The following is a 26916-nucleotide window of genomic DNA, read 5'->3' on the forward strand; positions in this document are numbered from 1 at the left end:
TCAGCCGGTGTAGCCCGTCACCAGGTCTCCGCTCACGTCCATCTGGAGCAGCCCCGGGCGCCGCTCGTAGGTGGAGACCTCGGGCTCGGAGTCTGTGGAGTTTGAGGAGTGCAGCGACAGCGTCTCTGTCCGGGTGGAGTCCCCGGACTCGTCCCGGTACTCGCTGTAGCCTGGAGGCAGGATCAGGGCCTGGTCTTCAGCCGGGACGTGGACGGAGTCTGGACTGGGACTCTCGGGGTCCTCCACGGTCCGGGGTCTGGTCCCGGTGATCTGGATGGAGCTGTATTCAGGCTCTGGCCGGGGCCCGGAGGGTCTGAGGATCCGGCCACTGGGAACCTGTTCAAGAGGAAGATGTTCTTAAAGTTCACAACATTTAACACGTTTTCAGCTCAGGAGATAAAGATACAATAAAGTTACTTTATCCAGGTACTAATTACCAGTCTGTGTAACTGTAACTGCGTTATTTGTAAAGTAATCAGATTACAGTAGAGCAGGGGTCACCAACCTTATTTCAGCTGAGGGCGACTTTAAGAGCATTAAGTTGTTCGAGGGCGACCAGTTAAAAACAAATCCTAAAGACTTAAACGTGCACTGTTCACTTATAGGATATTGACCCCATATTATATTAAAATTGCTTTATTTTAAACTCATGCTGAGTCACAAGAACCGAAATAACTGTAATTTTAAGAATTAGATTCAAGAAAATGAAGTGTTTTACACTTTAGAAAAAGTCCCAAGGGCTACTGGACACGCCCCAAAGGGCCCCTGGGTGCCCGCGGGCACCACGTTGGTGACCCCTGCAGTAGAGGATTACTCAGTAACTCATGTCTGACCAACACTGGAGAAAAGCCTCAGTTCTAAAACCTTATTCAGTCTGGAGTTAAACATCGTCTGTCTCTTTGTTTTTACTTTAGTTCATGATATGTTGATGTTTAATGGATTTCTTGTATTCGCCGTGTGTGATTCTGAATTGCTCTACAAAGGAGTTTTCCTCGGTCGAGCCTCAGACTCGGCTCCTAATGTCCAGTGTGGTCCTTCAGGGGTCAAAGTTCACAGGTCGGCTCGTCCAGGAGACTTTTCAGTTAGCATTAGCCAATTTTTTGTCATTTTTTTGTCATTTTTTTCCCATTTTTGGTCACATTTTTGTCACTAATTTTTGTAACTTTTTTGTCACTTTTTTTTAATTTTTGGTCATTTTTCTATCCATTTTTTGTCGTTTTTTGTCATTTTTCTGTACATTTTTTGTCTTTTTTTGTTGTCTTTTTTTCCGTCTTTTTTTCCGCAAACATCGTAAATTAGGAACAATCCAGATGTTTTCAGCCGTCGTCAACCATCCACCACATTTAGGTGTTCATTAATAAATATTTAATAAACTCAAACTAGTGTCAAAGTGTCTTCAGTCAAATCTGCTTTTCGTGGGTCAAACACACGCCTCTAAACATCATCTTCAGGGTCAGGGATCACTTCTGGGGTTTGTAACGGGGGCGTGCACGTTTATAGACCACGCCCATAGATTCAGGAAACTCACCAGAGCCTCTGGAGTCGGGACCTTTGGAAAAACCCAGGCGCGTGTTTTACAAATGCCAAACGTCAAGAGCGAAATCACGATGACGACGACGACAACGGCCAAGATGGCGACCGCCCACAGCCCCTCTGCAGACGGGACAGAGGAGGGTCAGCACACAGTCACACTCAAACCAGTCAGGAAACTTTAAAGGGATAGGTGAGATAGATATTTGAAGAGTTTCGTGGCGCTAGGCTAATGCAAGGCTAGTGCATGTCTATGGTATCAGCTAGCCTGCATTAAAAACAGTGTGACCCGCTCCACAGAGCACCTGAGGCAAATCACTGATAACACCAGACTAACCATATACATGTCTGTGTCGACTGAATAATGTTAACTCCCGCCTGAACCGAGCACATTTTCTCCAGTTTGGCTTTACCCCAATCCAGAAGCTTCTGGGAAAAAGGTGAGAAAATAGCGACAGAACTGAGACGAAAACAATGATGAAGATGTGACAAAAAAGTGACGAAAAAAGACAGAAAATGAAAAAAAAAAAGACAAAAAATGACAGAAAATTTACAAAAAAAATGTGACAAAAAAGTTATAAAATTAGTGACAAAAATGGGGAAAAAATGACCAAAAAAAACGACAAAAAATGGATAGAAAAATGACAGAAAATGTGACAAAAAAATTACAAAAAATAGTGACAAAAATGAAAAAAAAAAAAGACAAAAAATTGACAAAAAATGACAGAAAATAATTTAAAAAAAAAGACAAAAAATGACAGAAAATTTACCAAAAAAATGAGAAAAAACGACAAAAAAATTATAGAAAAATGACAAAAATTAGACCAAAAACGGAAAAAAAGACAAAAAATGTACAGAAAAATGACAAAAAACGACAAAAAAAAAAAAATGTGACAAAAAAGTGACAAAAATTTGTGACAAAAATGGGCAAAAAATGACAGAAAATAAAAAAAAAAAATGACAAAAAATGACAGAAAATTTACAAAAAAATGAGAAAAAACGACAAAAAATAAAAAAAAATGTGACAAAAAAGTGACAAAAAATTGATAGAAAAATAACAAAAAAAGTTACAAAAATTAGTGACAAAAAAATGAAAAAAAAAGACAAAAAATGGACAAAAAAATTATAGAAAAAAGACAAAAATGTGACCAAAAACAGAAAAAAAGACAAAAAAAAAAAGACAAAAAATGTACAGAAAAATGACCAAAAAAAGACAAAAAATAAAAAAAATGTGACAAAAAAGGGACAAAAATGGGGGAAAAAAACGACAAAAAATTGACAGAAAAATGACAAAAATGTGACAATAAAAAAAAGACCAAAAAAGTTACAAAAATGAGTTGAAACCCCCCCAAAAAAGATGGACAAAAAATCTGACGACGTGAGGAAAAAGATCCATTTACATGAGTTTTGTAGGTCTTTCAAATGAGGCGTTACACTGGCCTACAGGATTTGGGTAAAGCTGAACTGGAGAAAATGCTCTCAGTTCAGGCGGGAGTTAAGCGGTTAAAAGAACTTATATTCGAGCAGCATCAGCTTCCTGGTTGTAGCTACACGGCGACGGCGGCGGAGTGATCTGCTCGGTGACAGTCGTTTGTTTATTACTACACGTGGAATTCACAAAGGAGGACGAGCCCATGATTCTGAAGAGGTTTTTAATGCAGGCTACTAGTTACCATAGACATGCACTAGCCTAGCACTAGCCTAGCACTAGCCTAGCATCACTAAACACAATTTTTAATTTTTTTTTTGGTTGCGTTACTGCGGCTTTTTTATCCTCGTTTATGTCTAATTTTGTCGCCATTTTGACACTTTTTCCAAGAGGCTTTTAGATTTGGGTAAAGCCAAACCAAATGTGCTCAGTTCAGGTGGGGGTTAAGAGGTTAATAACACAGTCAATCCCCACTCGCTCTGCGGTCAGAAACACTTCTAAAGGAGCTGCAGTAGCACGGACTGACCAGTGGTTGCGGGGGGGGCAGTAAGAAGGTGAGAAAATAGCGACAGAACTGAGACGAAAACAATGATGAAGATGTGACGAAAAAGTGAGAAAACTTTGACAAAAAAGTAACGAAAAAACGACAAAAAAAAGACAAAAAATTGAAAAAAATGAAAGAAAAAAAAGACAAAAAAATGACAAAAAACGACCAAAAAAAAGACAAAAAACGACAAAAAAAGACAAAAAACGACAAAAAAAAGACAAAAAACGACAAAAAAAGACAAAAAAAAGACAAGACAAAAAACGACAAAAAAAAGACAAAAAACGACAAAAAAACAACAAAAAATTGACAAAAATGAAAGAAAAAAATGACAAAAAAATGACAAAAAACGACAAAAAAAGACAAAAAAAGACAAAAAATGTGACAAAAAAACGACAAAAAAATGACAAAAAAGAAAAAAAATAACAGAAAATTGACAAAAAAGTGACGAAAAAAAAGACAAAAAACGACAAAAAATTGACAAAAATGAAAGAAAAAAAATGACAGAAAATTGACAAAAAAGGGACCAAAAAACGACAAAAACGACCAAAAAAAAAAAAAATTTGACAAAAAATGGACAAAAATGTGATTAAAAAAAAGACCAAAAAAGGTACAATAATGAGTTGAAAACCCCCCCAAAAAGATGGAAAAAAATCTGATGATCCATTTAGATCAGTTTTGTAGGTCTTTCAAATGAGGCGTCACACTGGCCCACAGGATTTGGGTAAAGCTGAACTGGAGAAAATGCTCTCGGTTCAGGCGGGAGTTAAGAGGTTAATAACACAGTCAATCCCCACTCGCTCTGCGCTCAGAAACACTTCTAAAAGGAGCACGGACTGACCAGTGGTTGCAGGGGGGGCAGTAAGAAGGTGAGAAAATAGCGACAGAACTGAGACGAAAACAATGATGAAGATGTGACAAAAAAGTGAGAAAACTTTGACAAAAAAGTAACAAAAAAAAGACAAAAAAAAGACAAAAAATTGAAAAAAATGAAAGAAAAAAAGACAAAAAAATGACAAAAAAACGACAAAAAAAAGACAAATGACAAAAAACGACAAAAAAAAGACAAGACAAAAAACGACAAAAAAACGCCAAAAAACGACAAAAAAACGACAAAAAAGACAAAAAATTGACAAAAATGACAAAAAAATGACAAAAAAATGACAAAAAAATGACAAAAAAATGACAAAAAACGACAAAAAAAGACAAAAAATGTGACAAAAAATGTGACAAAAAAACGACAAAAAAAAGACAAAAAAATGACAAAAAAGAAAAAAATTACAGAAAATTGACAAAAAAGTGACGAAAAAAAAGACAAAAAACGACAAAAAAGACAAAAAACGAAAAAAAAAACAAAAAAAAATTGACAAAAAAATGACAAAAATGTGATTAAAAAAAAGACCAAAAAAGGTACAATAATGAGTTGAAAACCCCCCCAAAAAGATGGAAAAAAATCTGATGATCCATTTAGATCAGTTTTGTCGGTCTTTCAAATGAGGCGTTACACTGGCCTACAGGATTTGGGTGAAGCTGAACTGGAGAAAATGCTCTCGGTTCAGGCGGGAGTTAAGAGGTTAATAACACAGTCAATCCCCACTCGCTCTTCGCTCAGAAACACTTCTAAAGGAGCTGCAGTGGCACGGACTGACCAGTGGTTGCGGGGGGGGCAGTAGCGCACACGGGGTCAGTGAGTTCTACCACGATTTGTTCTCTTCCTTTCACGATGCGCCCGGTGAGGTTCACGCAGGGCTCAGCGTCTCGGGGAAGATCCACAGAGGATTTACAGACGCGCTCCCGTCCACAGCGTCTCTGCTGCGGCTCCTGCAGAAACAAAACACACTTTCAGAAAACACACGCGAGCAAGAGGTCGATGTAATGATCCCGAGAGCTCTGGGGAACAAACATGGCCGCTCCGTCTTCTCCTACGAGCCTCCACAGAGCTCCAGAGCCGGTCAATCATGGACCACTTTTATTTCTAATATACAAAACCACCTGCCCCAGCGATGTCACATAAGAGCTCTCTCTCTGAGGCAGGTTTTAAGGTTTTTTTTTACATTAGAATCCTGTTTCACCCCCGGCCACCAGGGGGAGGTACTACAGCAATGTCCGCTGAGAAATCCTTTCCTCGGCAAAGGTCGGAATCACCGATCGTGAAAGTGGAAGTGAGAATCTAAATCAACACCGGGGCAGCAGCACTTCCTCTGACCTTCATGGTTGGTGGAATTATGTCACCTCCACTTTTTCCCCCACAATAATTATTTAAATTACTGTTGTAAACGGCATTATTCTTAAAGAGGGGGTGTTCTGCTTTTTTCAGTCCCACAGCACCAGTCTATATCCCACTACAATGATGACAAACCTTCTGTTGGTCTGTAAATGCAGTAAATTAGAATAACTGCCTTGTATAAAATGAGACGAAAACAATGATGGAAATGTGACAAAAAAGTGACAAAAAATGGAGGAAAAATGGAGGAAAAAATGACAAAATTTGACAAAAAATGACCAAAAAAATGGCAAAAATATGACAAAAATGTGATAAAAAATGGAAGAAAAAAAGGCAAAAATTTGATAAAAAATTGACTAAAAATGACAAAAAAAATTGCAAAAAAAAAGACAAAACATTGATTAAAAAAATTGACTAAAAATGACAAAAAATTGAGGAAAAAAAGACAAAATTTGACAAAAAATGGCAAAAAAAAGAGACAAAAATTTGATGAGAAATTGACTAAAAATGACAAAAATGTGACAAAAATGAGTTGAATACCCAACAAAAAAATGATGGGAAAAAAATCTGATGACGTGAGGAAAAAGATCCTCTCGGTTCAGGCGGGAGTTAAGAGGTTAAAGAGGGGGTATTCTGCTGTTGTCAGTCCCACAGCACCAGTCTATATCTCACTACAATGATGACAAACCTTCTGTTGGTCTGTAAATGCAGTAAATTAGAATAACTGCCTTGTATAAAATGAGACGAAAACAATGATGGAAATGTGACAAAAAAGTGACAAAAAATGGAGGAAAAATGGAGGAAAAAATGACAAAATGTGACAAAAAATGACCAAAAAAATGGCAAAAATATGACAAAAATGTGATAAAAAATTGACTAAAAATGACAAAATTTTTGCAAAAATATGACAAAAAATGACAAAAAAAAGACAAAAAAGTGATTAAAAAAATTGACTAAAAATGACAAAAAAAAATTGCAAAAATATGACTAAAAATGACAAAAAATTGAGGAAAAATGGAGGAAAAAAAGACAAAAATTGACTAAAAATGACAAAAAATTGACTAAAAATGACAAAAATGTGACAAAAATGAGTTGAATACCCAACAAAAAAATGATGGGAAAAAAATCTGATGACGTGAGGAAAAAGATCCTCTCGGTTTAGGCGGGAGTTAAGAGGTTAAAGAGGGGGTGTTCTGCTTTTGTCAGTCCCATAGCACCAGTCTATATCACACTACAATGATGACAAACCTTCTGCTGGTCTGTAAATGCAGTAAATTAGAATAACTGCCTTGTATAAAATGAGACGAAAACAATGATGGAAATGTGACAAAAAAGTGACAAAAAATGGAGGAAAAAATGACAAAATTTGACAAAAAATGACCAAAAAAATGGCAAAAATATGACAAAAATGTGACAAAAAATGGACGAAAAAATGACAAAAAATTGATAAAAAATTGACTAAAAATGACAAAAAAAAATTGCAAAAATATGACAAAAAATGACAAAAAATGGCAAAAAAAAAGACAAAAAATTGATTAAAAAAAATGACTAAAAATGACAAAAAATTTAGGAAAAATGGAGGAAAAAAAGACAAAATTTGACAAAAAATGGCAAAAAAAAAGAGACAAAAATTTGATGATAAATTGACTAAAAATGACAAAAATGTGACAAAAATGAGTTGAATACTCAACAAAAAAATGATGGGGAAAAAATCTGATGACGTGAGGAAAAAGATCCTCTCGGTTCAGGCGGGAGTTAAGAGGTTAAAGAGGGGGTGTTCTGCTTTAAAGAGGGGGTGTTCTGCTTTAAAGAGGGGGTGTTCTGCTTTTGTCAGTCCCATAGCACCAGTCTATATCTCACTACAATGATGACAAACCTTCTGTTGGTCTGTAAATGCAGTAAATTAGAATAACTGCCTTGTATAAAATGTCTCTCTCAAAATGGCTGTAGTGAATATCTTGAAATAGGCCTCTGTCTCTTTAAGAACCTCTGAGCCTTTAGACACGCCCCCTCCACACGCTGTCTGTGGCATCAGTGGGGAGGGGGTTCTGCTGAGGAGCAGTGGTCGGTTACTCGGCTGGTGACCAAAGCTCGGAGGCGTCTCCAGGAGGTGGGGGCGTTCCTAGGAGGACTCAGGCAAACCTATCCCTAAAATGGCCGCCATCAGAGTTTTTACAGATTACTCAGAAATACGTGAATGTGCCAAGGCAACACTTCAGCCATGTTTTTAATGAGGGAGTGACAGAATAACAGGATGGAAAAGTCCATTTTGCAGAATAAACTTCCTGGTTTACAGAATGCGACGTACGCGTCATGTAAAGTGAAAGATAAAGTGTGATTCGCTCACGGTCTCTGTGTCGATCTGGAACTGGAACTCTGCAGACGCTCTGAGGGTTTTCAGCTCTTCATAAAAGAACAGAGGGTTCACAAAGGACAGCGTGACCTCTGACCCTTCCCCGGTCAGGTTCACCGGAGGAAACTTCAGACGACCTGCGACGAGAGGCAAAGTTATTCATCCTCTGCTCTTCCCAACACGAGCCTTAAAGTCCTGCTGCACTAGATCCTGGAGACGCATCGATGTCCGATACCGGGAACAATACGATATCGTGTATTGGCTACAAATATCCGATACCGGGAACAATACGATATCGTGTATTGGCTACAAATATCCGATACCGGTTTTGTCTCAACGCCTTAAAAACACGACTTTCACCGCCTACATCTGAGTGAATGTGGGCTGAGTGTCGCTGTAAAGCTAACAACCTGGAGAAGTTAGTTTTAACCTCTGGGCTAGTAATAGCATGCTAAAGCTAGCAGGAGCATGCTAATGCTAACGAAAACTAATCAAGGCTGGCTCAGAAACTATGATAGAAATAAGAAATACCTAAAGAAGCAAAATACAATAAAATTATTGTTTAAATAAGAGCTCTGACTCACAGTGGGCGTCGACCGTCTTGTATTGTTTGTAGCTGAATGAAGGAGAGCGGCGCCACTCGGATTGGCTCCGCCCCTGTTCCGCGCTGATGTTGACGTACAGATATTCAAACATCTGCGTCGGACTGATCCACACATAATCACTCAGGTCCAGCTCGTGATCCGCCGTCCGAACTGAGAACCTCCTGTAAGAAACAACTCGAGTTCAGTTTTTCTATACCTGTTATTTTAATTCAATAAAAATAACGTGTATCAAAAGTATCATTCAGGAAAAAAAACGAAAACAGCACAACAGAGGCTCCACAGGAGCAGCAGCGTCGCCTGTAACTGGTTTTGAGCAGAATTTCCAGAATTTCCGAAATTCGCGCAGTAATCTTCACTTTACTGTGCGGATGCCAAATTACTCCTGGTATTATTACGCCTTACAATATAGTTCCCCCTTTTATCCGCTTGGTAGCTTCTATCTTGACCTGTTTTGGAGCTATAGTGGAGAGAGGGAGAGGCTAAATGCTAACGCCGTCTGCGCTGTGTTTATGTGACTGAAGGCACGGGGGAAGATCAGGCAGCCCGGGGGCTGGAGCTCAGGGGCATATAGTTCTGTTTAAGCCCCGGGGTCTATGGGTACATTAAGGTGGGCCTGGACTTGGCCCAGGTCCACATTTGCCTTTCCCTCTGAGTCAGAGGGACTGTGTATCCGACTCTCTCTCAGCTGTATTTAGGAGACGGTCCCGGGTCCTGCGCTGGTTCCTGAACACGGTAAAGGACACGAGTGGCGTCTTACGTGCCGCTCCCGCTCAGATGGACACTGAAGTTGGTCGGCTGCTGTGAGCTGTAGTCCCAGGACACCACGGGCCTCTGGTCTGAGCACCGCACCCTGACGTTCTCCGGAGCCGGGACCGAAGCTGCGGAGAAACAAAAGCAACTCATCACCGGTTTATGGAGAGGATTTCTGTAATGTTTAGGCCTGTCCACATGAAACAAAAACGGACTCGAAGTTCAAGAGTCTGACGGAGGTGATGATTGTGGCTTCATTATCAAAACAATAACAAATAAAGGCTTGATCTCACTTTGCCTTTTGGCTCACAGCTTGTAAAAAACACAGATGCAAAATGGGATCAGATCAGATCATGAATCCAAAGACGCCTGAGACTTTACATGGTCTCAGTGGTTCAGTAGAATTCTCCATCCTGGGTTCAGACTGACCTGACAGAAAACCATCACTTTTTGTCACTTTTTTGTTGAATTTTTGTTGAATTTTTGTCACATTTTTGTCACTTTTTTGTTGAATTTTTGTCACATTTTTGTCACATTTTTGTTGAATTTTTGTCACTTTTTTGTTGCATTTTTGTCACATTTTTGTCACTTTTTTGTTGAATTTTTGTCACATTTTTGTTGAATTTTTGTCACTTTTTTGTTGAATTTTTGTCACATTTTTGTCACTTTTTTGTTGAATTTTTGTCACATTTTTGTTGAATTTTTGTCACTTTTTTGTTGAATTTTTGTTGAATTTTTGTTGCATTTTTGTTGAATTTTTGTCACATTTTTGTCACTTTTTTGTTGAATTTTTGTCACATTTTTGTCACTTTTTTGTTGAATTTTTGTCACATTTTTGTCATTTTTTTGTCACTTTTTCTGTTGAATTTTTGTCACTTTTTTGTCACTTTTTTGTTGAATTTTTGTCACATTTTTGTCACTTTTTTGTTGAATTTTTGTCACATTTTTGTCACTTTTTTGTTGAATTTTTGTCACATTTTTGTCACATTTTTGTCACTTTTTTGTTGAATTTTTGTCACTTTTTTGTTGCATTTTTGTTGAATTTTTGTCACATTTTTGTCACTTTTTTGTTGAATTTTTGTCACTTTTTTGTTGAATTTTTGTCACATTTTTGTCGCATTTTTGTCACATTTTTGTCACATTTTTGTCATTTTTTTGTTGAATTTTTGTCACATTTTTGTTGAATTTTTGTCACTTTTTTGTTGCATTTTTGTCACATTTTTGTTGAATTTTTGTCACATTTGTCACATTTTTGTCATTTTTTTGTTGAATTTTTGTCACATTTTTGTCACATTTTTGTCACTTTTTTGTTGAATTTTTGTCACATTTTTGTCATTTTTTTGTTGAATTTTTGTCACATTTTTGTTGAATTTTTGTCACTTTTTTGTTGAATTTTTGTCACTTTTTTCTTGAATTTTTGTCACTTTTTTCTTGAATTTTTGTCACATTTTTGTCATTTTTTTGTTGAATTTTTGTTGAATTTTTGTCACATTTTTGTCACATTTTTGTCACTTTTTTGTTGAATTTTTGTCACTTTTTTGTTGAATTTTTGTCACTTTTTTCTTGAATTTGTCACTTTTTTCTTGAATTTTTGTCACATTTTTGTCATTTTTTTGTTGAATTTTTGTCACATTTTTGTCACTTTTTTGTTGAATTTTTGTCACATTTTTGTCACTTTTTTGTTGAATTTTTGTCACTTTTTTGTCACTTTTTTGTTGAATTTTTGTCACTTTTTTGTTGATTTTTTGTCACATTTTTGTTGAATTTTTGTCACTTTTTTGTTGCATTTTTGTCACTTTTTTGTTGAATTTTTGTAGCATTGTTGTTGCGTTTACATCCTTGTTTTCTTCTATTTTTTGTGGCTGTTTTGGTGCTTTTTTCCCAAGAAGCTTTTTGATTCGGGTAAAGCCAAACTGGAGAAAATGGGATCAGTTCAGGTGGGAGGTAAGAGGTTAAAGTATCCATTAAAGGGATGTTTCAGTGCTGGATGAGCTCGGTCTGGAGAGGACTGTCAGATTCAAAAGTGTGAGGGACTTTCACGAGGAGGGGCTGAGGCTGGAGTCAGAGCATCCAGAGCCTCCACACAGACGGATCCTGGACCTGGGCTTCAGACGTCAGATTCCTCCTGGTCTCCATAACACCTCAGGCTGAGCGTCCGAGTCACGCCACTGCATTAAGGCCGTCATTCAGGTCAAAGGGCCCAAACCAGGTGAGTACATGAAGAGTGGAGTTTCCAGAGGGCCCACATTTGTCTGTTTAACATATATTCAAACATTGTGTGTCTGGGGCCTCGTCTATATCATGTATTAGTTTAACATTTCAAGTAGGGCTGTGCAATTAATCGAAATTCGATTACGATTTCGATTACAACAGTAAACGATTACAAAATTAGCATAATCGCAAAAAAACGATTATAATTATTTATTTATTTTTTCAATATTTATTTTTTCATTTTTTTCATTTTTTTTTTTTTCTAATTTGGGGATTTTTGTCACTTTTTTGCTGGATTTTTGTCTTTTTTCTGATGGATTTTAGTCACTTTTTTGCTGGATTTTTGTCTTTTTTTTGCTGGATTTTTGTCTTTTTTCTGCTGGATTTTTGTCTTTTTTCTGATGGATTTTTGTCATTTTTTTTGCTGGATTTTTGTCACTTTTTTGCTGGATTTTTGTCTTTTTTCTGCTGGATTTTTGTCTTTTTTTTGCTGGATTTTTGTCATTTTTTTTCTGGATTTTTGTCACTTTTTTGCTGGATTTTTGTCACTTTTTTGCTGGATTTTTGTCTTTTTTCTGCTGGATTTTTGTCATTTTTTTGCTGGATTTTTGTCACTTTTTTGCTGGATTTTTGTCATTTTTTTGCTGGATTTTTGTCACTTTTTTGCTGGATTTTTGTCACTTTTTTGCTGGATTTTTGTCTTTTTTCGCTGGATTTTTGTCTTTTTTTTGCTGGATTTTTGTCTTTTTTCGCTGGATTTTTGTCTTTTTTTTGCTGGATTTTTGTCACTTTTTTGCTGGATTTTTGTCACTTTTTCTGCTGGATTTTTGTCTTTTTTCTGATGGATTTTTGTCACTTTTTTGCTGGATTTTTGTCACTTTTTTGCTGGATTTTTGTCACTTTTTTGCTGGATTTTTGTCATTTTTCTGATGGATTTTTGTCATTTTTTTGTTGGATTTTTGTCACTTTTTTGCTGGATTTTTGTCTTTCTTTTGCTGGATTTTTGTCTTTTTTTGCTGGATTTTTGTCTTTTTTTTGCTGGATTTTTGTCACTTTTTTGCTGGATTTTTGTCACTTTTTTGCTGGATTTTTGTCATTTTTCTGATGGATTTTTGTCATTTTTTTGTTGGATTTTTGTCACTTTTTTGCTGGATTTTTGTCTTTCTTTTGCTGGATTTTTGTCTTTTTTTGCTGGATTTTTGTCTTTTTTTTGCTGGATTTTTGTCACTTTTTTGCTGGATTTTTGTCTTTCTTTTGCTGGATTTTTGTCACTTTTTTGCTGGATTTTTGTCTTTTTTTGCTGGATTTTTGTCACTTTTTTGCTGGATTTTTGTCACTTTTTTGCTGGATTTTTGTCTTTCTTTTGCTGGATTTTTGTCACTTTTTTGCTGGATTTTTGTCTTTTTTTGCTGGATTTTTGTCTTTTTTTGCTGGATTTTTGTCACTTTTTTGCTGGATTTTTGTCACTTTTTTGCTGGATTTTTGTCACTTTTTCGCTGGATTTTTGTCACTTTTTTGCTGGATTTTTGTCATTTTTTTGATGGATTTTTGTCTTTTTTTGATGGATTTTTTTAAAGGCAACAAATAATCGTTTGAATAATCGTGATTTCAATTATGACAAAAATAATCGTGATTACTATTTTTTCAATAATCGAGCAGCCCTAATTTCAAGTTGAATTTCAGAAATAAATGATCTTTTTCACGATGTTATTCTTTTCAGAGTTTCACCTGCATGTCGTATTTCCACTACTTCAACGCACAGTAAACGCAGCACACACAAACTAAAGCAATACACTTAGACACCTCACATGTAACGTTCACTCGACTGAAAATGCTCTTCTCATCATGGATTTAAGCTCACAAATATGAGGTTGGTCCAGATTCAAAACTTTGGCTTCACACAGTTGTTGGATAAAAAGATCGAGTTGAATCATAAATGGAGTTTCTGGGGAATCGGCTCTGTTTTAAAGATGGAGTTTCTTACGTACTTAAATCTTTTGAAGAATTAATCTCTGAATATAACTTGAAGAATACTCATTTTTGGCAATATCTGCAACTTCGAAATGTACTATTTAGCACTATAGGGAAACATTCCCCACCACAGCATTCAATCCTTCTATCACAAATGGGATAAAAAAAAATGGGATCGGGACATGAGGCATCCTTCTACTATAGTTTAATTTTTCATCAGAAACCCCCTAGGTCATACGCTCTGAAATCGATCTGGGTTTCAGACCTAAAAATTCACTTATCAAATGAAGACTGGGAAAGAATATGTAAAAATACCAACAAATTGTCTAGAGATATTAAGATCAAGCTAATTCACTTCAAAATATTAAATCGCTACTACTGGACTCCCTCAAGACTGTTCAGACTAAACCTTGTGGACTCGGACACTTGCTGGAGATGCAATAACAAAGGAACCCTGGTACATCTCCTCTGGGAATGTCCCAAAACTCAAAACTTCTGGATGAAGATTTATGGATGTCTAAAAAACATGACTCACGCTAATTTCGAATTCACTCCACGGCTTTTTATTCTGAACGATCCACAAATGACCACACGGTGCACATCATCGGACCTCATCCAGACCAGTATCATGATTGGGAAACAAGTAATAATGCGTCACTGGAAAGATGCGGATGAACCCCCTTTTGCAGAATGGTTTACAGAACTTGCCATGGTGGCCTCATATGAACACATGTCATTTAATATTATGGACCAGAATATGAGCTACACTGAAAAATGGAAGGATTACCTGGAATACATTAAAACAACCAGTAATGGAGTAACTGTATCATAATGTGCACGTCAACGCTTCTCAAAAAGGCACAATAGACCAACTCTATATCTAGCCCTGTGAGGCCCCCAGGCCACACTATATCAGAACCCAATGGAATTAAAACAAGGCACTAAGGACAATTAATATGCTAACAGCCTAGCATTTAGGAAAAAGATAAAAAGATAAGTAATAATGATAACAACTACAACAACGATATTACTGTTATTATTATTGTTAACTAATACTCTCAGGTGATGACCTGTCCAGTGAGAAGCCTTGACTAAATACTATGTATTTGAATTAGCCCCACTGCCTACCACCTTTTTATTTTATTTTTTTATTTTTATTTTTTTATATACTTATTTATTTTATTTTATTTATTTATTTATTTATTTTTCTTCTTTCATCTTTCTCTCATCTACATTTTTTCAATATTTTTATTATTATTATTATTTTCCCTCTTCTTTCTTTTTCTTTTTTTTGTATTATACTGCAGTGATTTATGTGCCATGTATAAATTCAATAAAAAAATACAAATTAAAAAAAAAAGATGGAGTTTCTTTTATTCTTTTATTAAGAATGATGGTTGAAAAGGTCGAGTGTTTCTTGTATGTTTCGCCTCAGACTGAGAAAGTTTCCCGTCACGTTTCTCGGAGTCAGAGTTGAATGTTTTGTGCGTCAGCGGCAAAACAAGACGAGCTCGTTCTTTCTCCTGATCACGGGCGTCGTCGCTCGACTTTTAAAAACTCTCTGAACGACTCACAACTGTTACACAAACATTTACACTAAATAATATAGTAAACACGGCAAATATGTTTTAACCTCTTAACTCCCGCCTGGACCGAGAGCATTTTCTCCAGTTCAGCTTTACCCAAATCCTGTAGGCCAGTGCAACACCTCATTTGAAAGCTAAGATCTACAAAACTCATGTAAATGGATCTTTTTCCTCACGTCATCAACTCAACTCATTTTTTAACTTTGTCTTTTATTTAATCAATTGTTTTTGTCATTTTTTTGTCAATTTTTTTTGTCACATTTTTGTCACTTTTTTGTCATTTTTTGTCACTTTATTGTTGAATTTTTGTCACATTTTTGTTGAACTTTTGTCACTTTTTGTCACTTTTTTGTTGATCTTTTGTGACATTTTTGTTGCATTTTTGTTGAATTTTTGTCACTTTTTTGTTGAATTTTTGTCATTTTTTGTCATTTTTTGTCATTTTTTGTCATTTTTTGGTCACTTTTTTGTCTTTTTTTGTCACATTTTCATCATTGTTTTCGTCTCAGTTCTGTCTCTATTTTCACACCTTTTTTCCAGAAGCTTTTGGATTGGGGTAAAGCCAAACTGGAGAAAATGTGCTCGGTTCAGGCGGGAGTTAAGGGGTTAAATACATGTATCCGAGTAGTGGTCAGTTCTTAGCTTTCAAATGAGAACTGGCACGACCGCATATAAAGAAACATGTCCTCGAGTCTCCTCTGCAATTTAACCCCCACCTTTAACCCCCACCTTTCCTCCAGTTTGGCTTTACCCAAATCAGATTAGAAGGATGATCACTGTGGTAAATCCTTTTTAATGTTTGAGTTTCAGTGATTCATCAGCAAACGCCTCATCTCAACCTTTGATTTACGAGCACTTATTACGAGAGGACTTTGAACGCACCTCAGATAAAACACGGTCACGCCTACGAAAGGAACAAGCCTCACAGAGACGGGACTAAATATCCTCTGTTTACATGTTTGTATTCAGTAACGCCCCAGTCTGATGTTGTTTACAATAAGAAGGGGTCAGATGGAGAGTGTATCAAACATAACGTCTAATTTCTCAGATTCATCGATCCAAACTTGTCATAATGAAAATGATTCAAACCTCAGCTCAAACGACAACAAAGGTTTTCCTCCTGTTTCTGCCAAAGAACTGGCTGTAAACCTGACCATCGTAAAACTCCATGACTGAGGTTAAGATAAGATAAGATGATACTTTATTGATCCATAACCATTAAGTCCATTAACCTCTTAACACCCGCCTAAACCATGCGGTCCACATTTGACACACAAAACTGATCTTTTTCCTCACGTTTTTGTCACTTTACTGTTGAATTTTTGTCACTTTTTTGTTGAATTTTTGTTGCATTTTTGTCACTTTTTTGTTGAATTTTTGTTGCATTTTTGTCACATTTTTGTTGCATTTTTGTTGCATTTTTGTTGCATTTTTGTTGAACTTTTGTCACATTTTTATCACTTTTTTGTTGAATTTTTGTCACATTTTTGTTGAATTTTTGTCACATTTTTGTTGAATTTTTGTCACATTTTTGTTGCTTTTTTGTTGAATTTTTGTCACATTTTTGTTGAATTTTTGTCACATTTTTGTTGAATTTTTGTCACATTTTTGTTGAATTTTTGTCACATTTTTGTTGCATTTTTGTCACATTTTTGTCGCATTTTTGTTGAACTTTTGTCACATTTTTGTTGAACTTTTGTCACATTTTTGTTGAACTTTTGTCACATTTTTGTCACATTTTTGTTGCATTTTTGTTGAACTTTTGTCACATTTTTGTCACATTTTTGTTGCATTTTTGTTGAACTTTTGTCACATTTTTGTCACATTTTTGTTGCATTTTTGTTGAACTTTTGTCACATTTTTGTCACTTTTTTGTTGAATTTTTGTCACATTTTTGTTGAATTTTTGTTGAATATTTGTTGAATTTTTGTCACATTTTTGTTGATTTTTTGTCACATTTTTGTCGCATTTTTGTTGCATTTTTGTTTAACTTTTGTCACATTTTTGTCACTTTTTTGTTGAATTTTTGTCGCATTTTTGTCGCATTTTTGTTGCATTTTTGTCACATTTTTGTTGAATTTTTGTCACATTTTTGTTGAATTTTTGTCACATTTTTGTTGAATTTTTGTCACATTTTTGTTGAACTTTCGTCACATTTTTGTTGAACTTTTGTCACATTTTTGTTGCATTTTTGTTGAACTTTTGTCACATTTTTGTTGAATTTTTGTCACATTTTTGTTGAATTTTTGTCACATTTTTGTTGAACTTTTGTAGCATTTTTGTTGCATTTACATCCTTGTTTTCTTCTATTTTTTGTGGCTGTTTTGGTGCTTTTTTCCCCAAGAAGCTTTTTGATTGGGGTAAAGCCAAACTGGAGAAAATGGGATCAGTTCAGGCGGGAGTTAAGAGGTTAAAGTATCCATTAAAGGGATATTTCAGGATGTTTGACACAGGGCCTCATTTCCTCGTTATCCAGAGTGTTGCTGATTTATGGAGACATTTTTTTTGTAATTCATGCAGTTCTTCTGTTTGAAGAGTTTCGTGGCGCTAGGCTAGTGCATGTCTATGGTATCAGCTAGCCTGCATTAAAAACAGCGTGACCCGCTCCACAGAGCACCTGAGTCACTTCTAACACCAGACTAACCATATAAATGTCTGTGTCCATAGAGTCATGTTTGGAATATAACTGACCTGCATCACATGAACGATCGCATTTTGAGGGACTATTTTCTCGCAGATCACTCCGCCGCCGTGTAGCTTATACCAGTGGTTCTCAACCTGGGGGTCGGGACCCTCAAGGGGGTCGCGAGACAAATTTTGGGGGTCGCCAGATCATGTAGATAAAATATACATATTTTTATTAGCATATGATATCATATTTTATTGTAGCAGTGCCATTATTTGTTCGCAATTTGATGAATTTCATTTTATTCATTTGTTTTTTTTCTGTGTTTTTTAAGAATGATGTAGGTCAGGGGTCGGCAACATCAGGCCCGAGGGCTAAATCCGGCCCTCCAGCGTAGAAGCTCTGGCCCTCATTTTTTTAATGATTTTGAAGATGATGTTACTACACAAATCAGAGGTTACATTCCTGTTTGAATACTCTAAGAATGAGCAAAATACAGTCAAATCTTTCAAAATCCCTACATAAAACACCCACTTAGGTCGTGTATAGGGCTGGTACGAGGCTTTATTAAATATCTATATTAAAACATTGTGGCGTCGAGAACCAGAAAACAGAATCATAATGTGTGGAAGGAAAATGTGGCTAAAAATAAGGAAAAATTGTGTTACAATTGTTTTGGGGCAAAAACAGGGAATCAATTTGGGAAAATTTGTGAGACGGAAAAAACAATTGCGAAAACTTGGGAAAAATAATGCTCCGTCCACACCAAACTCGATTTGGGCGTCAAAAACGCGCGTCACGCCCGTTGTTGGACGCCTGTGCTCATTGAAGTCAGACGCTCGTCACCAAGCGTCAAGATGCTCTCGACGCGCGTCAAGAGAAGAGCGTGGTCGTGGAGCGCGTTGGGAGGAGCATCTCTGTTGCCGTTGTCAGTTTTCAGTTATCAACATGGATGACATAGAGAGAGTGGCTTGGCTTTTATTGCTTCATAAAGCCAGACAACGTCGTCTACGGGCTCGTCGGCGCCGTGTCTGGATTCATGAGATCGTCCGAAGGCGTTCTCAGTTTGGGGAGTTTCACCATTTGCTCCAGGAGCTGCGCTCGGATGAGAGTCGCTTTCACCGGTACTTCCGCCGCTTTTAATCCTGGTGTTTAGATAAAGAAGCACTGATGTGTCTTTCTAAAAGTCCCAGAGCGGCTGTAGCTCCGGTTCACAAAGAAGCTAAACCTCCGTGACTTGACTTGTTTACATCTGTGGGGCCGGTGTAGAATCTGCCCCGGTGGCTCAGCTACAACGTACGTCACTGTGGGGGGAAAGCTCCTGATTGGTCGCGCTCAACGCCCTGGAGGCGTCAAACGCTCACCAAGCGCGAAAAACCTCAAAACGCGCCGCGGAGGAGGCGCGTGAGGCGCTGCGGGACATCTTGACGCCCCCCGGAGGCGCGTCCTCCATGTATTTTAAATGTAAACCTGACGCTTTGGAGGCGCCAAAACGAGTTTGGTGTGGACGGAGCATAAGAAAGAAAAAAAGATTGGGTGAAAATGGGGAAAAACAAATCATTTGATTTGAGTCTTGTCTTCCTTTAATGTTGTCCCTGGACTAACAGTTTCAAAGTCTGTTTTTTTTCTCTGTACCTGCTTTAGATCAGAAGAACCTAAACTGTTTTTTTCCGATACCCGACTGGTGGTGTTTAAGTACGGCCATAATCATGCACAGAGAAGCGTTTGTAGAAAATGGTGCTTTACTTCGGGGTCCGGCCCTTGGTCTTTTTACAATGAAGAAAATCGACCTCCGCCAAGAAAACCTGCCTCCCCCTGATGTCGGGTAACGTTCCTGTTTCTCAGGGTGTGACCGGACGGGGGTCACGAACCCCTTTAACTGTTACAATGGGGGTCGCGGCTCCAAAAGGTTGAGAACCACTGGCTTATACAACCACGAAGCTGATGCTGCTCAAATATAAGTTCTTTTAAATGCAAAGTGGTTAAAATGACTATTATTATTATTATGGACACACCAGAGGCTTTGAAGAAAGTTACTGCCCAGAGCTGGATCGTACTCAGTTACATTTACTCTAGTTAAGAAACAATTGTACTTTTGCAAGTCGTTTTTATACAGTACTTTTTAATTCTACTTGCCTAAAATCTTTATTTTGAAATGTAAAAACTGTGTTTAATCTTCATCATTTCTTTATTTATTATGGGATGTTCTGACACAATGTAAACGGGCCTCGCTCTGTTATAACTGTCCTGATATAACAGGTGCTGGACTAACATGTTTAACCCGACGGTACCTTTACTGACCCTGAGCTTGTACTTTTGTCAAAGCTGTCGAGAAACTGATCCAAACGAAACCTCCGAGCTGATGATGTAATGAAACTCGTTCAACTGGGGAAAAAATCTCATTTGTGCTAAAAGAGAAGGTAGACTCGAGCAGAGTTTCATTTGATCCGGGATCCGTTTCTGGAGAATTTTGTGTGAATGTGTGAATATGGGCCGTGCGGATGTGAATACGACTGATCCTTTTTTGGTTTATTTCTGCTCCTCCAGCATTCTTTTCCTATTCCCTTCATCCTAGGCTTCAGTTTCACATGCAGATTCATTTATGTCAAAAAGAACATTTCGGATGGAAGTGTTATTAGAAAAAGTTTAACTGATATAGACTGTTTTTTTTCCTTGTAACAATGTTTTGAGCTCACCTTCATATAGGGCTGTGCAATTAATCGAAATTCGATTACGATTTCGATTACAACAGTAAACGATTACAAAATTAGCATAATCGCAAAAAAAATCGATTATATATATATATATATATATTTTTTTTTTTTAATATTTTTTTTTTTACATTTTTTTTTTTTCATTTTTGGATTTTTGTCACTTTTTTGATGGATTTTTTGTCTTTTTTCTGCTGGATTTTTGTCATTTTTTTGACTGATTTTTGTCACTTTTTTGATGGATTTTTGTCACTTTTTTGATGGATTTTTGTCTTTTTTTTGATGGATTTTTGTCACTTTTTTGGTGGATTTTTGTCTTTTTTTTTATGGATTTTTGTCACTTTTTTGAAGTGATTGATGGATTTTTTTAAAGGCAACAAATAATCGTTTGAATAATCGTGATTTCAATTATGACAAAAATAATCGTGATTATTATTTTTTCAATAATCGAGCAGCCCTACCTCCATGTTTATATTTTCTCACAGGGTCGAGTGTGCCTGGATCTGCATGTCCTCCTGGAGTCATAATACAATACGCTTTACGAGCCTGTATTACCAAGTTTCTCAAAGTGCTGCACTGTCGACATTATTCACTTCATACTCAGTGGTGGTAAGCTACTGTTGTAGCCACAGCTGCCCTAGGGCTGGGCGATGTATCGATGTATTTTAAAAAGAGTTATGGAATTAGACCATATCGTGTATATCAGGATATTTCAAATTCAGATAAGCTATGAAGTTAACAAAAAGAAACAGGTAATCTCTTTATTTTGTTTTCTCTTCATATATAAAGGCTGCCCTACTTTATTTTCTTTAATTAAGATTTTTTATTTATTTAAATGTGCCCCTTAAGGAGCTTTGTTATTCATGTTTATGTTTACATTTTATAGGAAGTTTTCAATAAAACTGCTCGTATTTGACTTTGACTTAACATTTCTTTTCACAGCTCTCACTTTGCGGAAACAATATCGGGATATTATCGTATATCGATATTCAACCAAAATATCGGGAGATGACTTTTGGTCCATATCGCCCTAAGCTGCCCTGGGGCAGACTGACGAAAGCGAGGCAACCAGTCTGCGCCATCGGCCCCTCCGAGCACCACCTCCCCCCCCTCACCACATTCACCCAAGGCCTCAGACCTCAGACCTCAGACCTCAGACCTCAGACCTCAGACCTCAGACCTCAGACCTCAGACCTCAGACCTCAGACCTTCTCCTGACCCACAAACCACATGGAAAATGTGTCAGATCCACCTGAGGCTCCTTGAACTGCACTCATCTCTCACATGTGAGCTTTGTGTTTGCACAGGTTTGTACAAAGACCTGACTCAAACCTTCTGCTTTGTTCAAATTACAACAGAATCTCTAAGAGTTTTTTCTCAGGAAACAGGAACAAATCTCTGCTTGTCCAAAGTGATGAAATTTCCGAGCAGTGACTGAGTCAGTGAAGTTCCTTTTCTCACACTCGTCTGTACAGCTTTAAAACACACATTTCTAAATAGACTTTTGGAATTAAAGTAAACTAAATCAGACAGTTTAAATATCAATACAAAGAATGGATATTCTCTAAGTATCGGAAGAAAATCTCTGACTTTTCATGTTCAGCTGTTGTAAACCTGATGTTGATGGTAGGGAGTATCCACACTGTATATGACAACTTGATTTAGATCACAGAGCTCAGATTATTGTTTTAAGGAAACCTAAAAAGTCAATAGGAAAAGAGACTGACAGTTCTTAAAAGGGACTAAATAAGTGTTTACTTCCCCCACTCCTTTCCGGAACAGCCTCATCTCAAAGGTGCAAAAGGTAAAACAAAGTGTTTGTACTAAACTGTAAATGTGTTGAGCTGCACGTCTGAAACTGAGCTCACGACGGCCTCAATCACGGCAGGTTTTGAGTTCGTCTGAGTTTGTGTTTTTATGTTTTGTTCATGGTCCGAATAAAGATTATTCATTCATTATTCATTCATAAATTAAACTAGTTTATTAACCTCTTACCCTCCGCCTGTTCGGCTTTACCCAAATCTAAAAGCTTCCCGAGTGGAGAGCAACAGTGTGACGTCTCATTTGAAAGCTAAGGCCGACAAAAGTATCATAACGATTTGTTTGTCATGTTCGATTCGTCAGTTTTTGTTTTTTTGGAGGGAGTTTTCATCATGATGTCACCACATTTTCACCACATTTTCACCACATTTTCACCACACTTTCACCACATTTTCACCACATTTCCCACATTTTCGTCACATTTTCGTCACATTTTCGTCACATTTTCGTCACATTTTCCCCACATTTTCCCCACATTTTCCCCACATTTTCGCCACATTTTCCCCACATTTTCCCCACATTTTCCCCACATTTCCCCCACATTTTCAGCACATTTCCCCCACATTTTCGCCACATTTTCCCCACATTTTCCCCACATTTTCCCCACATTTCCCCCACATTTTCCCCACATTTCCCCCACATTTTCACCACATTTTCCCCACATTTCCCCCACATTTCCCCCACATTTTCACCACATTTTCGCCACATTTCCCCCACATTTTCACCACATTTTCCCCACATTTTCACCACATTTTCGCCACATTTCCCCCACATTTTCACCACATTTTCCCCACATTTCCCCCACATTTCCCCCACATTTTCTCCACATTTTCACCAAATTTTCGTCACATTTTCGCCACATTTTCACCAAATTTTCGCCACATTTTCACCAAATTTTCGTCACATTTTCGCCACATTTCCCCCACATTTGCCACATTTTCACCAAATTTCCCCCACATTTTCGTCACATTTTCGCCACATTTCCGCCACATTTTCGCCACATTTCCCCCACATTTGCCACATTTTCACCAAATTTCCCCCACATTTTCGCCACATTTTCCCCACATTTTCGCCCCATTTTCGCCCCATTTTCGTCACATTTCCCCCACATTTCCCCAACATTTTCGCCACATTTTCGCCACATTTTCCCCACATTTCCCCCACATTTTCTCCACATTTTCACCACATTTCCCCCACATTTTCGCCACATTTTCACCAAATTTTCGCCACATTTTCACCAAATTTTCGTCACATTTTCGCCACATTTCCCCCACATTTGCCACATTTTCACCAAATTTCCCCCACATTTTCGTCACATTTTCGCCACATTTCCGCCACATTTTCGCCACATTTCCGCCACATTTTCGCCACATTTTCACCAAATTTCCCCCACATTTTCCCCACATTTTCGCCCCATTTTCGCCCCATTTTCGTCACATTTCCCCAACATTTTCGCCACATTTTCCCCACATTTCCCCCACATTTTCGCCACATTTTCGCCACATTTCCCCCACATTTTCCCCACATTTCCCCCACATTTTCCCCACATTTCCCCCACATTTTCTCCACATTTTCACCACATTTCCTCCACATTTTCACCACATTTCCCCCACATTTTCTCCACATTTTCACCACATTTCCCCCACATTTTCTCCACATTTTCACCACATTTCCCCCACATTTTCTCCACATTTTCACCAAATTTCCCCCACATTTTCGCCACATTTTCACCAAATTTTCGCCACATTTTCACCAAATTTTCGTCACATTTTCGCCACATTTCCCCCACATTTGCCACATTTTCACCAAATTTCCCCCACATTTTCGTCACATTTTCTCCACATTTTCACCACATTTCCCCCACATTTTCTCCACATTTTCACCACATTTCCCCCACATTTTCTCCACATTTTCACCAAATTTCCCCCACATTTTCGCCACATTTTCACCAAATTTTCGCCACATTTTCACCAAATTTTCGTCACATTTTCGCCACATTTCCCCCACATTTGCCACATTTTCACCAAATTTCCCCCACATTTCCGCCACATTTTCGCCACATTTCCCCCACATTTGCCACATTTTCACCAAATTTCCCCCACATTTTCGCCACATTTTCACCAAATTTCCCCCACATTTTCGCCACATTTTCCCCACATTTTCGCCCCATTTTCGCCCCATTTTCGTCACATTTCCCCCACATTTCCCCAACATTTTCGCCACATTTTCGCCACATTTTCCCCACATTTCCCCCACATTTTCTCCACATTTTCACCACATTTCCCCCACATTTTCGCCACATTTTCACCAAATTTTCGCCACATTTTCACCAAATTTTCGTCACATTTTCGCCACATTTCCCCCACATTTGCCACATTTTCACCAAATTTCCCCCACATTTTCGCCACATTTTCACCAAATTTCCCCCACATTTTCGCCACATTTTCCCCACATTTTCGCCCCATTTTCGCCCCATTTTCGTCACATTTCCCCCACATTTCCCCAACATTTTCGCCACATTTTCGCCACATTTTCCCCACATTTCCCCCACATTTTCTCCACATTTTCACCACATTTCCCCCACATTTTCGCCACATTTTCACCAAATTTTCGCCACATTTTCACCAAATTTTCGTCACATTTTCGCCACATTTCCCCCACATTTGCCACATTTTCACCAAATTTCCCCCACATTTTCGTCACATTTTCGCCACATTTCCGCCACATTTCCCCCACATTTCCCCCACATTTCCGCCACATTTTCGCCACATTTTCACCAAATTTCCCCCACATTTTCGCCACATTTCCCCCACATTTTCCCCACATTTTCGCCCCATTTTCGCCCCATTTTCGTCACATTTCCCCCACATTTCCCCAACATTTTCGCCACATTTTCGCCACATTTCCCCCACATTTTCCCCACATTTCCCCCACATTTTCCCCACATTTCCCCCACATTTTCCCCACATTTCCCCCACATTTTCACCACATTTTCTCCACATTTTCACCACATTTCCTCCACATTTTCACCACATTTCCCCCACATTTTCTCCACATTTTCACCACATTTCCCCCACATTTTCTCCACATTTTCACCACATTTCCCCCACATTTTCGCCACATTTTCACCAAATTTTCGCCACATTTTCACCAAATTTTCGTCACATTTTCGCCACATTTCCCCCACATTTGCCACATTTTCACCAAATTTCCCCCACATTTTCGTCACATTTTCGCCACATTTCCGCCACATTTTCGCCACATTTCCCCCACATTTGCCACATTTTCACCAAATTTCCCCCACATTTTCGCCACATTTTCACCAAATTTCCCCCACATTTTCGCCACATTTTCCCCACATTTTCGCCCCATTTTCGCCCCATTTTCGTCACATTTCCCCCACATTTCCCCCACATTTTCCCCACATTTTCGCCACATTTTCGCCACATTTTCGCCACATTTTCCCCACATTTCCCCCACATTTTCTCCACATTTTCACCACATTTCCCCCACATTTTCGCCACATTTTCACCAAATTTTCGCCACATTTTCACCAAATTTTCGTCACATTTTCGCCACATTTCCCCCACATTTGCCACATTTTCACCAAATTTCCCCCACATTTGCCACATTTTCACCAAATTTCCCCCACATTTTCGTCACATTTTCGCCACATTTCCGCCACATTTCCCCCACATTTCCCCCACATTTCCCCCACATTTTCGCCACATTTTCACCAAATTTCCCCCACATTTTCGCCACATTTCCCCCACATTTTCCCCACATTTTCGCCCCATTTTCGCCCCATTTTCGTCACATTTCCCCCACATTTCCCCAACATTTTCGCCACATTTTCGCCACATTTTCCCCACATTTCCCCCACATTTTCGCCACATTTTCGCCACATTTCCCCCACATTTTCCCCACATTTCCCCCACATTTTCCCCACATTTCCCCCACATTTTCCCCACATTTCCCCCACATTTTCGCCCCATTTTCGTCACATTTCCCCCACATTTTCCCCACATTTCCCCCACATTTTCGCCACATTTTTATCACATTTTTGTAATTTTTTTGTAGTTTTTTCGTCAATTTTTGTCTAATTTTTGTGACATTTCTGCCACTTTTTCATAAATTTTTCATCACTTTTTTGTCACATTTCCATCATTGTTTTATTTCCACCACATTTTTGTCTATTTTCTCTAACTTTGTGTTTCTTTTTCATCGCTTTGATTCATTATGTTTTGTTTTTTACCATTTTATCTTATTTTTTTTAAGCTTTTCCATGTGGGTGAAGCCAAACTGGAGAAACTGCGCTCGGTTCAGGCGGGGGGTAAGAGGTTAAAACAGTAAAGCTCTTTCACTATGATACAAAAACACTTTAGAGAAACAGAGTCAGACAGAGCGAGCGACGTCAGGTCCGTGTTCTGTCACTCAAAGCTCATTTTAAAGCAGACGGACCGGGACGAACCGGGAGGAACCGGGACTCACCGTGACCCGGAGCCCCGCGGAGGCAGAGCAGCAGCGCGGACAGCACCGCCCGCAGCCGCCGCAT

General features: G+C 38.1%; 1 protein-coding gene across 1 annotated transcript; it reads right to left on the bottom strand.

Moving 5' to 3' along the window:
- On the bottom strand, positions 1–26916 carry LOC306960524 (uncharacterized protein; the record flags this gene model as incomplete). Its single annotated transcript, XM_079552953.1, has 7 exons — positions 1–336; positions 1529–1653; positions 5153–5324; positions 8075–8217; positions 8665–8846; positions 9443–9563; positions 26853–26916. 7 exons carry the CDS (start codon positions 26914–26916, stop codon positions 1–3), a joined length of 1143 nt encoding a protein of 380 aa, XP_079409079.1.

This window comes from Gobius niger (genome assembly GCF_951799975.1).
Source record: "Gobius niger genome assembly, chromosome: 3".
NCBI lineage: Eukaryota > Metazoa > Chordata > Actinopteri > Gobiiformes > Gobiidae > Gobius > Gobius niger.